We start from the raw sequence: 16,549 nt of genomic DNA, 5'->3' as shown, positions 1-16,549 counted from the left end.
CAACCTCCTGCTTTAGGCAAGAGACTCACAATATTAACTCCAAAAAAAGGTCCATTAAGCATTAATTTTCCCCGAAAATCCCAGACTTCATGCAAGTAGATTGGGAAAATAATGTCCTTAACCTTTGATTTAAATCTTGCTACTGTATTCCCAAATCTTTCCATGTATAATGTTGTAAAGTGGAATATAACATTTAGTTGTATATATTGCATAGGTATATAAAACATATAACACATCTGTGAATATACACTTTCTGCTTGTTTGCGCATATATCTTACTTTACGCACTGCCTCTTTCAGGAGGTCACTAACAACATTACGCTGTTCAATTACATTTTCATAAAAGGGCAAATCTCTTAGTCCTCTCTTTTCTGTCTCTGTGGGATGTGGGTTCTACTGGAGTAAAGTATGCCTGTAATAATCGAGGTGTTGATGTGACCAAGTTAGTCTATGATATGAACATATGATTATATTTCAACTCTCCTCCACTACAAGCAACATTGAATCACAATCCACCAATTTGCAATGATTTTGAAACAAATGTTTGTTTAAGAAAACTGGTGTGCTGGTCTCTTTTACATGATAGATAGATAGATAGATAGATAGATAGATAGATAGATAGATAGATAGATAGATAGATAGATAGATAGATAGATAGATAGATAGATAGATAGACAGACAGACAGAAGGATGGACGAACAGAGGACAGATACTTAGGTAATCTATGAGCTACTTTGCAGCATGGATATTTCTCTTCCATCCAGTTATGGGAGCACTGTACAATTATGTATGTATTTTCATCTAGTAAACTCCGCCTACTTTTCTACAATAGTGAACTTTTTATCAAAATGGAATTTTCAGAGAGAAAGTGTGGAAGAATAATCCCCCTCTACCGGTACGCATCCTTATTGGCTTGTGCTCCAAGGATTTCTATGGCTGATCCTTTATCTGGATAGAGCTGTACAATCACATGAAATACAAAGGGTATGACTGATAAACTCACGTGTTTCCATTGTACGCGGATCCGTTCACCCAGGTCCACCTCTTTCCGGGTGTTGTATTAAACAGTCCTATCCAGGCAGTGGCTTCCAAACGAGACTTCGTGAAATCCTTTAATCCATGTAATATACAAAGAAGGAATGATTGAGTATGGTTCTTTTCATTGTTGACTTTCAGTTAAGCCATAAATATGTTTTCTTTGATGCATTAGTGTTTACAAAACATCACATATCTGTTACAAAGGTTCTCTATCATGTATGTCATACGTACAGTCAAGTGGCATATGAGCCAGAACACCTTTCTTTACTTTGATGACTTAGAAGAACCATTGAACTCAGAACCTTTCACATGATTAAATGTATTGTAAACGCCTCTATCCTCTCCATCTGTATCCATATTACGTACCTATTAGGAGCAGATGGAGGAAACATAACACCTTGTTCCAAGGATGGAAGGGTTAAGTGGATCTTTTAAAAAAAGATATACATTTAAAGAGTAATTCCATACCAATTTCCAAGGACATAACCATACCATGCACATGGTGTTATTTTGCAGCCTTTAAAATCCGCAACATGACTACACTTTTCTTAGTCTGCTGATTCCTTCACCAAATGCCCGTAGAGCATTGAAAATCAATGCACACATACTAAATATGAAATTGTGAAATATGTCACTGGTCCAAGCATTGTCTCAAGAGTCGATTCACCTCTACATAGTGCAAATGCAATGCAGATTTCAGTAAAGAGGATATTGCTGCACATGCCTTTGCCCTTTTACAATAGCTCGGGGTATCTATGAACAACTGTGATTGGCTTTCTCTTCTGCTTTTCTAAGTAACATTGAAAACATTGTATATTGTAACTTTGTTAATCAAGAGTTGAGACCTTATATGGGTAGTAACAAAAATAGAAAATACACAAAGGTGTGGGGGGGTCCAGGGGAATATTTAATGACCTGTCTGCTCATACCCCTATTCACAAGATACAATACACAATAAAGCAGACCAGGTCCTAGAAAAAGGGGAGTGTGCCTTAACTGGACTGTGATACAGTTGGATGCCCGTGTAGGAAAAGTACAGTTGAAGAAAAAATGTGATTTAAACACATAATGTTTGTTGAAAGCACAGAGGCTAGGATGATTCCCATCAGACCACCATTGTGGTGGAAGTTTCGTCATGTGGGAAATCCTGAACAATCCATCGCGCCACCGACCGGGTTGTGCCGGTGCGGGAGTGGATGTCAGTAGTCCAGCTCTCATGTTTTCTTAGACTGGTATAAAGAAAGTGCAGTGCTCAAATGATAATAAACATAAAATAGACTACATAGATCCTTATAGTATTAAAGAGGACATCTAGGTGTCTAGGATTAAAAACACGCTGGGTAGTAAGACTACCCTGTTAGCGCAAATGCAGAACGGTCTACATGTTTCAGCCATAAGGGCATTGCCCCGGCTTTCTTCAGGACCTTAAAAAAGACTAGCTACTGCAGTTACACACAATAAATTCAGTGAAAAACCATCAATCTAATTGGAAAAATTCATCAATAAATGTACTTAAAAGTTACATATCTGCCAGGAGCCTTGAGTGTTTAGTCTTGCCCACTGGAGGAAGAAAGATATGGCTTCTTCCTAATAAAGATACAAAAAATCATATTACTTCCAACAATACTTATATACACAGAGCAAGCCGCGTGAATACACAGTGGCCAGTCAAAGACACACACACATGCTAGAATAATTGGCCTTCAGCATATTTAAGAAAAGCATATTAGCTCAATCACATGGAGGCATTTCCTCAATGTGATACTCACCCAGCTTTGTGTGGGTGAAGGCCTCACCTCACCCGGCGACCGCTCGGGAGTAGGAGGCCCCGCTCTGTGGTGTAGAAAAGGGACACATTTAGCACATGACTATAAAGTGTCCAGCCTAATAGCTCTACACTCAAAACCCAACAAAAGTGTGTTAGAAACCCACTCAAGGACCCAGAACCCACTTCTCACAGAGACTTGTAAAAGATGTTGCCAGATTAAGCATGGAACACAGTCTAGACACATAGAGGTGCCTCTAACCATATATTGGTGGAGATGTTACTGGAGAACGTTTATAGAACCCCAACATGAGGGTGGAAAAGGGCACCAGTGAATAGCCTGCTCTGAGGTGGTTATTACTTCAATGCCAGAAGATTTGAGGCATCAAAGTCCTCCTGTAAAGATAACTAGGAGTGAAAGGAACCTTCAAAGCTAGTAACTCTCCTCCTTCCTCCTAAAGGGTAGGTAAATTCAATCCCAGGCACAGGAACCAAATAGAACGTTAAATCGGCAGAAGCAAGTAGCCAAAGCCATCGGAAGCTCACCTGTCCGTCGGTGCCCCTGTTATGCGTCCAAGCGGAAGTGGAGGTCACGGCGATCCCGCCTCTGCCCCTTTTATATGCTCAGATAATTGGGTCGTTGCTCCTTCATATTGTCTCGAAGGAGAGAACGCGGAAGGGAACGGGAGAGCGGACGCTTCTCCCTCGCGCATGCGCAATGGAACAAAATCGGCGAGTTTCTTGCGCATATCTTCTATTTAGAAGGGAATAGTTTGTGACAATTCCCATCATCAATCCCTCTATCGGTCCCAATAGGAGACATCAGTATAACTTCCAAACCCTTTTTGAAAGCGATCCGTCTTCAGCTGACACGCATGCGCCCACGGGGAACACTGGTCCCATAGGCATGCGCGTAGGGACGGCCCTCGAACCGAGCCCAAACTAGCTGTGTGAGGTAGGGTCATTGTAAGTATATGTAAGATCTGATCGATAAAAGAACACACAGATACAGGGAAGAGTATCTTACCTGTGCTCTTAGTAATTAAGACCTGTCAGATACAATTCCAAATACAGGGGTACACCCATCAGGACGACAGTAGCAATGCCCCAGGTGCAGAACTGTTAGCTGTAGGCAATATGCAGGACATAATGGCCTAGAGTGGGTCTCTATGTGATAGGAGTTTACTTCCCCAAAAGAGAACACAGTATCATAATGCTACATTCAGTCTGAAAAAATGCTCCACATGTTGATGGAGAGTGTGCATAAAGATGTCAACACCATGTGCCAAAAGGAGAAGTGGGTAGGGAAAGGTGGGAACCATACACACTTAGGTTGGGTGAGCTAATGGTGCGAACGGGGATTCGTTCGCATCTTGACAAAGACCCGCAACTGAAAAGTTGCTCAAATACTAGAAAATACACAAAGGTGTGGGGGGGTCCAGGGGAATATTTAATGACCTGTCTGCTCATACCCCTATTCACAAGATACAATACACAATAAAGCAGACCAGGTCCTAGAAAAAGGGGAGTGTGCCTTAACTGGACTGTGATACAGTTGGATGCCCGTGTAGGAAAAGTACCGTTGAAGAAAAAATGTGATTTAAACACATAATGTTGCGCGATGGATTGTTCAGGATTTCCCACATGACGAAACTTCCACCACAATGGTGGTCTGATGGGAATCATCCTAGCCTTTGTGCTTTCAACAAACATTATGTGTTTAAATCACATTTTTTCTTCAACTGTACTTTTCCTACACGGGCATCCAACTGTATCTCACAGTCCAGTTAAGGCACACTCCCCTTTTTCTAGGACCTGGTCTGCTTTATTGTGTATTGTATCTTGTGAATAGGGGTATGAGCAGACAGGTCATTAAATATTCCCCTGGACCCCCCACACCTTTGTGTATTTTCTAGTATTTGAGCAACTTTTCAGTTGCGGGTCTTTGTCAGGATGCGAACGAATCCCCGTTCGCACCATTAGCTCACCCAACCTAAGTGTGTATGGTTCCCACCTTTCCCTACCCACTTCTCCTTTTGGCACATGGTGTTGACATCTTTATGCACACTCTCCATCAACATGTGGAGCATTTTTTCAGACTGAATGTAGCATTATGATACTGTGTTCTCTTTTGGGGAAGTAAACTCCTATCACATAGAGACCCACTCTAGGCCATTATGTCCTGCATATTGCCTACAGCTAACATTTCTGCACCTGGGGCATTGCTACTGTCGTCCTGATGGGTGTACCCCTGTATTTGGAATTGTATCTGACAGGTCTTAATTACTAAGAGCACAGCTAAGATACTCTTCCCTGTATCTGTGTGTTCTTTTATCGATCAGATCTTACATATACTTACAATGACCCTACCTCACACAGCTAGTTTGGGCTCGGTTCGAGGGCCGTCCCTACGCGCATGCCTATGGGACCAGTGTTCCCCGTGGGCGCATGCGTGTCAGCTGAAGACGGATCGCTTTTAAAAAGGGTTTGGAAGTTATACTGATGTCTCCTATGGCGACCGATAGAGGGATTGATGATGGGAATTGTCACAAACTATTCCCTTCTAAATAGAAGATATGCGCAAGAAACTCGCCGATTTTGTTCCATTGCGCATGCGCGAGGGAGAAGCGTCCGCTCTCCCGTTCCCTTCCGCGTTCTCTCCTTCGAGACAATATGAAGGAGCAACGACCCAATTATCTGAGCATATAAAAGGGGCAGAGGCGGGATCGCCGTGACCTCCACTTCCGCTTGGACGCATAACAGGGGCACCGACGGACAGGTGAGCTTCCGATGGCTTTGGCTTTGGCTACTTGCTTCTGCCGATTTAACGTTCTATTTGGTTCCTGTGCCTGGGATTGAATTTACCTACCCTTTAGGAGGAAGGAGGAGAGTTACTAGCTTTGAAGGTTCCTTTCACTCCTAGTTATCTTTACAGGAGGACTTTGATGCCTCAAATCTTCTGGCATTGAAGTAATAACCACCTCAGAGCAGGCTATTCACTGGTGCCCTTTTCCACCCTCATGTTGGGGTTCTATAAACGTTCTCCAGTAACATCTCCACCAATATATGGTTAGAGGCACCTCTATGTGTCTAGACTGTGTTCCATGCTTATTCTGGCAACATCATTTACAAGTCTCTGTGAGAAGTGGGTTCTGGGTCCTTGAGTGGGTTTCTAACACACTTTTGTTGGGTTTTGAGTGTAGAGCTATTAGGCTGGACACTTTATAGTCATGTGCTAAATGTGTCCCTTTTCTACACCACAGAGCGGGGCCTCCTACTCCCGAGCGGTCGCCGGGTGAGGTGAGGCCTTCACCCACACAAAGCTGGGTGAGTATCACATTGAGGAAATGCCTCCATGTGATTGAGCTAATATGCTTTTCTTAAATATGCTGAATGCCAATTATTCTAGCATGTGTGTGTGTCTTTGACTGGCCACTGTGTATTCACGCGGCTTGCTCTGTGTATATAAGTATTGTTGGAAGTAATATGATTTTTTGTATCTTTATTAGGAAGAAGCCATATCTTTCTTCCTCCAGTGGGCAAGACTAAACACTCAAGGCTCCTGGCAGATATGTAACTTTTAAGTACATTTATTGATGAATTTTTCCAATTAGATTGATGGTTTTTCACTGAATTTATTGTGTGTAACTGCAGTAGCTAGTCTTTTTTAAGGTCCTGAAGAAAGCCGGGGCAATGCCCTTATGGCTGAAACATGTCGACCGTTCTGCATTTGCGCTAACAGGGTATTCTTACTACCCAGCGTGTTTTTAATCCTAGACACCTAGATGTCCTCTTTAATACTATAAGGATCTATGTAGTCTATTTTATGTTTATTATCATTTGAGCACTGCACTTTCTTTATACCAGTCTAAGAAAACATGAGAGCTGGACTACTGACATCCACTCCCGCACCGGCACAACACGGTCGGTGGCGCGATGGATTGTTCAGGATTTCCCACATGACGAAACTTCCACCACAATGGTGGTCTGATGGGAATCATCCTAGCCTCTGTGCTTTCAACAAACATTATGTGTTTAAATCACATTTTTTCTTCAACGGTACTTTTCCTACACGGGCATCCAACTGTATCACAGTCCAGTTAAGGCACACTCCCCTTTTTCTAGGACCTGGTCTGCTTTATTGTGTATTGTATCTAGTAACAAAAATATACATTTTATATTCCATGACAGAGTCAATACACAGATATTATTATTCAAAGGATGTAGATGCAGATTAACATGTTAAATAATGCCCGAAAAATAATTCAAACTACATAACTTGCCAGTTCTAGTATGCATCAAATGAACCAACTTAAATGAATTAATGGACAAGACCACTGATGCGTGTCATAAATTACTTATTCTGTCTTAAATATAGAATTCAAAGGAGTCCACCTTTCCAAGGCGAGATGCAGCTTCCCTAAAATCATTGTCATTCAGATGACAAGGCAATGAAAACAGAACCTTGATCAGACTATAATGTTGGTAACCCAATACTTAGGTGTATATAAATATATATATATATATATATATATAAATTCAACTGAAAAACCATAGGTTTCAGGGGCGTTATAGTTAGTTGGACATTTCACTCACACAAAACCTGTGAAATTCCCCCATTATAGTTACTTCAGGTAACTATAATTCACGCCCCCCCAAAATGCACTGCTGATGACGTCACATATTACATCACTCATGACATGGTCAGTGACATCACTGATGACATCACTGATGACATCTCAAATGACATCACTTCTGACATCATACAGTGACTGTGTGTTTCTGTAAAGTTTAAATATTTTTAATATATATCGGGAAAGGCGTATTGAAGAATGAGTGGGTGTATAAGTGTCTGAATGGTTGACCTAGTAGGTGCGTGACTGACTCTATAAGTGAGTGATTAAACATATCTTTCTGAATGCATGGGTTAGTGAGTAAACTGTGGGAATGTCTGTATCCGTGTGTCTGTTGGTGTGTAAACGACTGCATGGGTTTGCGACTAGCTACATGAGTGTCATGTAGATTATTGATTTGTTGTCTGAGTATCTGTATGGGTGCCTGAATGCTTGTTTGGGTGGGGTGTGTGTAACTCTGCATAGATGTGTGAGTGGGTGATTCACTGGGTGCATGGTTTCAAGAGTGCACTTGTGATGGACTGTATGGGTGGGTGAGTGTGTGTATGTGTGTGTTAGTGAGTGAATGTATATCGGGAGGGTGGGAGAAAAAAACTAGCCTAAACTACCCTGCTACTCGAGATGGTGGGGAGTGGAAGAGCGCTGGGAAGGAAAGGGTGCGCGCTACCCTAGAAGCGAAGGAAAAGGTCTGATAATGCAGCAAGAGCGGAGGGGAAAAAGGCAATGCAGCGGGGGAGACTCTGCACAACACGCACGCAAAGTCAGCTCGAAGGATCGAAAACAGCTGAGCTGACATGCGTAGGTGTGTAACACACACGCGAAGAGAAAAGCAAACGTGAATTGGGTCTGTTATGTAACTCTCCGGCAATAAATCCTCTAAGATAAACCCTGGAGATTTCACAACAGGATACAACTTTGCTACTCTGACAAAAGGAACAATCCATGGGGCGTGGTCACATGAAATGATCCGTAAGCCAAGCAACGGCTGTCTGCTGATGCGTCCCTTTAAATGATTTAGGGATCATGTCAGAGGTTCTACTGAGTTAATCCCCTATTGCAGTGGAAAGGGGAGATCTACAAATAGCAGACTGACAGGGATTTGACACGCATTAGCACTCTGCCTGTATCCGGTCCCACAACACGATGTATGATGTCTGAACCCTAACAGTCAGCAGCTCCCCTTGTGCAAAAGCAATGCTGGCTCCCGCAGGAGATGGGGAGCTAGCAGGACCATGGGGGCATTGGGGCTCCCCCCACAGTACCCAACGGAGAGGCCAGGCCCCGGGGCTGGGGTCCACAGGGCCAGAAGTGGCCCGGGAGGGGGCCACACAACCCCCGTCCTGGGAAATTATAAATAAATAAACCAGGCCAGGCCCGAGGATGGGGTCCCTGTGGCCAGAAATGGCCCATGGGATGGGAGCCATGCAGCTCCCCTCCCGCAAATATAAAATAAATGTTAAATAACCCAGGCCAGGCCCCAGGGAATGGGGTCCCCAGGCCAATAGTGGCCAAGGGAAGGGGCCACGCTGCCCCCTTCCCATTAGTTTAAAAGGCCCAGGAAAGGGGGGCCTTGCAGCCCACCTCCCATAAAATAAGAATAAAAAAAAAGAAACTGGCAACTCGCCGGAGGCCCTGCCCCCTCCTTGCAGCACTCTGCAAACGCTCCCCCTGGCACATTCTAAGTTAGGGGAATAAGTCCCCTTGAATCTGACCAGGTACCTCCAGTAAGTGCCACAGAGCTGCGTTGTAGAGATGTGGTCTGAGACCACGCCCCTTTTTTACACCTCTCTGCAACCCAGTTATGTGGCACTTACTGGGGGTACCTGGTGGGCTAGTTGGCCCCCAGAGACACTCGGTATTTAAGGGGACTTAATCACACAACTTACAATGCGCCAGGGGGGCGCGTTTGCACAGTGGTGCATGGAGGGGGCAGGACCTAACATAACAAGTGTGAAAACGCACCCCTTGGAGCGTTGTAAATTGGGGGCTTAAGTCCCCTTCAATCCTGAGAGTCCCTGGGGGCGAACTAGCCTACTAGGAACCTCCAGTAAGTACCGCAGAGCAGCGTTGCAGAGAGGTTGTCAGAGGCCACGCCCCTTTATACACCTCTCTGCAACGCAGCTCTGTTGCGCTTATTGGAGGTACCTGGTGGGCTCAGTGGCCCCCACGGACCCTCAGGATCAAAGGAGACTTAATAGGGATGTTATAGTTTGAAATTCGCATTTAAAAAACCTTAGAAATTCACTGTAAAAACCATAGGTTTTAGGGACATTATATTTAGAAATTAGCATTTAAAAAACCATAGAAAGTCACTGAAAAAAACATAAGTTTCAGGGACTTTATAGTTAGAAATTAGCATTTGAAAAACCTTAGAAATTTACTGAAAAAAACATAGGTTTCAGGGACGTTATAGTTAGGAATTAGCATTTAAAAAACCTAAGAAATTCACTAAAAAAAACACAGGTTTCAGGGAAGTTATACTTAGTTGGAAAATTCACTGGTACAAAACCAGAGAATTTCGGCCTTATAATTAGAAGAGCTAACTATAACTCGTGCCCCGCAATGCACTGCTGATGGCGTAAAAAATGACATCACAGGGACATAGCAAAGTACTGGTCGCATGCCACTGCTCCTACTGTGGGGGGGGTGGAGGAGGGGGGGTGGACTGGTGCGGCACCCAGGAGGAGGCCCTGTTTGAATCCCGAGGCTCCCCAGAATTGTTCCACAAAATATGGGGGAAATGGTTCAACATGATCCCGCCATAATTCTTACTATGTCTAATCCTCTATGCTCCACCGTTACTGTAATGCAAGATGGGATGCTGGGCTGGATTGGACTGCACCCGCCACCATGTGCTATTGATTTACTTCCAATGTATATGTTGATCTCTGAGCTGCAACCAATGAATTCTCTTTTGTTTTTTATATACTCAATAAAGTTGATTATCAAAAAACAAATTACATCACTCATGACATGGTCAATAACATCACTGATGACATCACTGATACCATCTCAAATGACATCACTGATGAAATCACTGATGACATAATCCACATGATAATCTGATGCACCTCCTCACACCCTAATATAACCTTTTATACACCCACTCTAAAATGCAGACTACCATTTTTGAAACCATAGACACACCAATACCAGTTACTACATACCCACTCACTGATTCCTAGGTCTACACACATGTCCACTAATTCACTCATACAGTTACTCATACATGCAGTTACTCATCAATGCAGCACTATCATATGCTCTCATACACCTATACAGACACTCACACACCACCACTCACCTATAGACTTACCCACACACCTAGTCAGTCATGCAAATAATCAATCACACTCCCATTTTTTTCACCTATACAGTTATACACACACCACTTCACTTATTCATACAGACACTAACACTTACTTACTCTCTTTTTCAATCACAGACACAAGCACACACTTATCCATACAGCCACTCTCACAATCACTCACTCTCACATATAGTCCTTTATATACTCCAACACTCACGTATACTGCCTTTCACATATGTAGTTACTCACACATGTACCACTGAGACATCCATTCACTCACCAACACACCCATACACACTCACCCACCCATGCAGCCCTTCACATATGCACTCTTGAACCCATACACCCAATGAATCACCTACTCACACATCTATGCACAGTCACACACACCTCACCCACCCACAGAGCCACTCAGGCACTCATACAGATACTCATACAACCAATCAATAACCAATATAGACACTCCTGTAGCTACTCACCAAGCCATGCAGCCGCTTACACACCAAATGACAGACTAATACAGACATTCACACAGTATAGTCACTAACCCATGCATTCAGTTAGACACAATTAATCACTCAGTTATACAGTCAGTCACGCACCTACTAAATCATCCATTCAGACACCAATACACCCACACATTCTTCAATACACCTTGGCATATATAAATATAAAACATATTTAAACTTTACAGAAACACACAGTCACTGGATGATGTCATCAGTGATGTCATTTGCGATATCATCAGTGAGGTCACTGACCATGTCATGAGTGATTTATTATGTGACATCATCAGCAGTGCATTGCGGGGGCATGAGTTATAGTTAGCTCTACTAACTATAAGGGCCAAATTTCTCTGGTTTTGTACGATTGAAATGTCCAACTAATTATAACGTCCCTGAAACCTGTGTGTTTTTCAGTGAATTTCTAAGGTTTTTTAAATGCTAATTTCTAACTTTAACGTCCCTGAAACCTATGTTTTTTTCAGTGAAAAATATTATATGTTTTTTATATATATCTATACTACTATTATAAAGAGAGAACTTGCACCTTTTGGCCAGGTAAACTTGGGAACCACAGCGCCAATCTACACACCCGATACATCTATGAAAATGTCAGGGTGTGTAGATGGACATAGGCTATATAAATTTTTTTAAAAAGTAAATTAAAAAAATTACGTTAGTAAACAAAGTAGTCCCCTGAAAGTAGCGCTGGCCGGGACCTAGCGCTGGGTGCGACACGACGTGCGTGATGACGACGAAGAAGGAGGGCGGTGCAATGACAAGCGGCTGTGCAGTGATTAGCGGCGGGACAGGTAAGGAAAGGGAAAGTGAGACTGTGATGCAGGGGGAGGAAAGAAGGAGGCAGCAGTAAATAAAAATGTCGGGGCGGGAGGGGGGCGTGAGTGAGTCGGGCCGGAGGGGGGCGCAAGTGAGTCTGGGCGGGAGGGGGGCGCGAGTGAGTCTGGGCGGGAGGGGGGCGCGAGTGAGTCGGGGCCGGAGGGAGTCAGTGTGGGAGGGGGTCCGGCGGGAGTGGGTGTACTGCCCCCAGCCCCTTTCTGCCCCAGGCAACGCTGGGGCGGGCTGCTAGTATATATATATATATATATATATATATATATATAGATATGGATATATATATGTATGCTGAAAAACAAGGGTTACATTAAATTTATAGGTAGGTGAAATGTTCAGTGAAGTGTTCAGTAACTCCAAAAACCATAGAAATTCACCAGTTATATTCATAGTTATCTCAAGTATCTATAACTTGTGCCCTAAGGTAACTATAATTCACACCCCTGACATGTACAGTTTTCTCATCAATAATTTTATTGCACATTTTGCAGTGATATTATCCATGATGTTATAGAAAATGTCATGAGCGATGTAATATGTGGCGCAATTAACAGTGCATGGCAAGGGCACGAGTTATAGCTACTTTACGGCACAAGTTAAAGTTAGTTAAGATAACTATAACTGGTGAATTTCTGTGCTTCTTTCAGTATAAAACATTACATTGTTACGAAACATTTCACCAAGCTATAACGTTACTGAGATACCTGGCTTTCTTGGCGTGGTGCGCCCTGACGTTTTGTCAGATTTCATGTTTTTGCTTACTTTGTTATGCTTGCCTTAGAATTCTGCACACTTTACCACTGCTAATCATTTCTAAAGTGTTTATGCTCTTTCCCTAAAATGCAGTAACATAACTTATCCCCAACTGGCACATTTAATCAACTTATAAGTCCCTAGTAAAGTGCACTGCAGGTGCCCAAGAAAATGTTACTAGCTGGCCTGCAGCACAGATTGTATTAACCGCTTAAGTAGCCCTTTAGACATGTTTCTGGTTTGCCACTGCAGAGCCTGTGTGTACAGTTTTAAACTGCCATGTCAACCTGGTAAGATTCACCTTTTCACAAAAGGGGTGCAACAAAGTGCGCACCAACTTCTTCCAAATTCACTCAATACAGTTAGTTTGTCGTTTAGACAATTAGCATGTAAACCCGGATTCGTGGTCGGCCGTACAACCATGCGCTTATCAACACAGCAAGACTGGAGCGAGGTAACACACCAGTGCCGGATGCACAGCTGAATCCTTCTAACAATTCTTATTTCTTTTTCTCATGTCACATGAGAGGCGCTTATGCATTCACAAATTTCTAAATGTGGCAGCTATGCCAATCCTGGCCTTTTTCTGAAACACGAAGTGTACATAAGTCATCCTCAGTAATTGGTCGCATTTTACCAAATGCATTTCGGGCCCTTACATGGCCCTTCATCAGGGGTTTACTGCAAATTAAAGCATCGATATTAGATTGTGTATTCAAACCTCTGTACATTTGAACTATTATGCAATACCACACAAAAGCCATGCCTTGTATGAGAACTCACTCCTTAATCAACATTTTCCCTCTTAATCCGTATCAAAATGCTACTGCAAAAAGTTTACCCAGGCCAACCTCTCTCTACTTACAATACTCTCCCTCATTTTACCTTTACTTACATATCTGAAACCTTCACAGGCCGTTTCTCATAAGCCAATGCTAATCACTCTCCCGAATTGGCTGCCACCCATCAAAAAACAACATTAACATTAACCCGTACCTTCAACTTCTATCAGTGTAATCACCTTCTCAACATGATCTCCACCTTCCCTGTAATCCACTCACTACTTACTCTGCCTTATAAACTCCTGTGAAGTGACCCCGCCCCACCAACAGACCGTTAGCTTTTAATCTGCACTATTGTTTTGCCTACAAGTCCCATACCACACTGCGTCTATCGTTACACTAATGTCGATGTAATGTTTTAGCCGCCCCTGTCGATTACACTGACACACCCCCTATTTTCCTGAACTCCCTGAGCATTTAGCTTGAATACCCCACCCTCCGGTAGATGTTATCTATAACGCTGATAGTGCAATATTATGCTTTAGATTTTCAAACGTGAGGCAAAAATAAAAGCATGCTGTACAAATTGACAATCTACGAATTCCTGCACTACATTACATCGACGTTAGTGTGACGATTCAACGTCGTGATGGATCAAGCCCTGATCTTTGGACTGGGTAAGAGTGGTCTGCTTAATTCAGACACTCTGTTCATCACCACCCCCTTTTCTGAATCGTTTTTGTCCACCATAAGCATGGAAGGGTATACACAGATGTGAGTCCCTTGCTCATTGCACCATCAGGATTCAAGCAAGCCGGGCCGAAGACGGCTGAAATGCCAGAAACCGGTCCCCGGAAGCTTGTTTCCTTCCCAGTATAAGAATTGGCTTGGTAGTTTGGTCTGCCCTGTTCCCATGATGCACTGGGCCAGGGTCAGACTAATTTGCATATAGCCAAGTTCTGAGCTGGGATGGTGCAGTGAGCTAAAAAACGGTGATGGATCAAGCCATGATCTTTGGACTGGGTAAGAGTGGTCTGCTTAATTCAGACACTCTGTTCATCACCACCCCCTTTTCTGAATCGTTTTTGTCCACCATAAGCGTGGAAGGGTATACTCAGATGTGAGTCCCTTGCTCATTGCACCATCAGGATTCAAGCAAGCCGGGCCGAAGACGGCTGAAATGCCAGAAACTGGTCCCCGGAAGCTTGTTTCCTTCCCAGTATAAGATTTGGCTTGGTAGTTTGGTCTGCCCTGTTCCCATGATGCACTGGGCCAGGGTCAGACTAATTTGCATATAGCCAAGTTCTGAGCTGGGATGGTGCAGTGAGCTAAAAAAACGGTGATGGATCAAGCCCTGAACTTTGGACTGGGTAAGAGTGGTCTGCTTAATTCAGACACTCTGTTCATCACCACCCCTTTTCTGAATCGTTTTTGTCCACCATAAGCGTGGAAGGGTATACTCAGGTGTGAGTCCCTTGCTCATTGCACCATCAGGATTCAAGCAAGCCGGGCCGAAGACGGATGAAATGCCAGAAACCGGTCCCCGGAAGCTTGTTTCCTTCCCAGTATAAGAATTGGCTTGGTAGTTTGGTCTGCCCTGTTCCCATGATGCACTGGGCCAGGGTCAGACTAATTTGCATACAGCCAAGTTCTGAGCTGGGATGGTGCAGTGAGCTAAAAAAACGGTGATGGATCAAGCCCTGATCTTTGGACTGGGTAAGAGTGGTCTGCTTAATTCATACACTCTGTTCATCACCACCCCCTTTTCTGAATCGTTTTTGTCCACCATAAGCGTGGAAGGGTATACTCAGATGTGAGTCTCTTGCTCCTTGCACCATCAGGATTCAAGCAAGCCGGGCCGAAGACGGCTGAAATGTCAGAAACCGGTCCCCGGAAGCTTGTTTCCTTCCCAGTATAAGAATTGGCTTGGTAGTTTGGTCTGCCCTGTTCCCATGATGCACTGGGCCAGGGTCAGACTAATTTGCATATAGCCTAGTTCTGAGCTGGGATGGTGCAATGAGCTAAAAAACGGTGATGGATCAAGCCCTGATCTTTGGACTGGGTAAGAGTGGTCTGCTTAATTCAGACACTCTGTTCATCACCACCCCCTTTTTTGAACTGCTTTAAGTTGTGCATCTCTGGAATCCTAATTTAAAACCCTACCTTATGGTGAAGTTGGATTTTAAATAACAATTCTGAACATACCACTTTTAGAAAGTTAGCATTTTCTTGTTTTAGCCATTTGGTGCGTGTAGCCTATCTCTGATCACATGACTGGGTGTTGTTGGTAGTTGGTCTCGGTTTATTCGTCCTAGACAATCTTACACAATTGATGCTTAGGGGTGTCTCAATATGCCATCTATGACAGGATGGGAAGGAGAAGCTGGGGACGTCTTCACTTTTACCCGAACAGGCTGTGTCCTGTCCACACACTAAGAGATGCATTCCCCCCCTGTAGGGAGTCTGGAGTCAGGGCAGGAAGTGAGTACATCTGTGCACTTCAACAGCATGTCTTTGAAGTCTCTTCCACTTCAAAGGCACCACTGGGTATAAGCACAGGACCTCAGATACCACTATTTCAGTACATTCCTGGACATGTGTAAACTCTGTCAATAAGAAGGGCTGTTGTGTTGCTGAAACTACTGCCAATCTGGTGGACTACTATTCTGCCGGACTCCTGTTTTGCTGTGTTAACCTGTTGCCTGCTGCCTTCTTGCCTGGGTGGGAAGGACTGGGGCTAATTCTCTTGAACCCAGAACCCAGCTTGACTCCAAGGGCTAATTGGCTGACTTCCTGATCTGAAGCTTCAGGGACATAACAGGCTTCCTACAACATTGCATCTGCACCTGGACTCTGCTATCTGTGAGTCTACCCTGCCAAGTGATGCCACCCAGTCTTGGATCTCCTCGGGTG

General features: G+C 43.7%; 1 protein-coding gene across 1 annotated transcript in view; it reads right to left on the bottom strand.

Annotated features, from left to right (window-relative positions):
• The window catches only part of LOC147706546 (killer cell lectin-like receptor subfamily B member 1B allele A), a 115,775-nt gene that overhangs the window by 38,740 nt on the left and 60,486 nt on the right, over positions 1-16,549 (bottom strand). Inside the window, exon 5 of the mRNA XM_086929095.1 lies at positions 1,003-1,109. Coding sequence (XP_086785221.1) covers positions 1,003-1,109 — 107 coding nt within the window. The remainder of the gene's footprint in view (positions 1-1,002; positions 1,110-16,549) is intronic.

This window comes from Lissotriton vulgaris, chromosome 7 (assembly GCF_964263255.1).
Source record: "Lissotriton vulgaris chromosome 7, aLisVul1.2, whole genome shotgun sequence".
Lineage (NCBI taxonomy): Eukaryota > Metazoa > Chordata > Amphibia > Caudata > Salamandridae > Lissotriton > Lissotriton vulgaris.
This window is presented reverse-complemented; position numbering and strand designations above follow the sequence as displayed.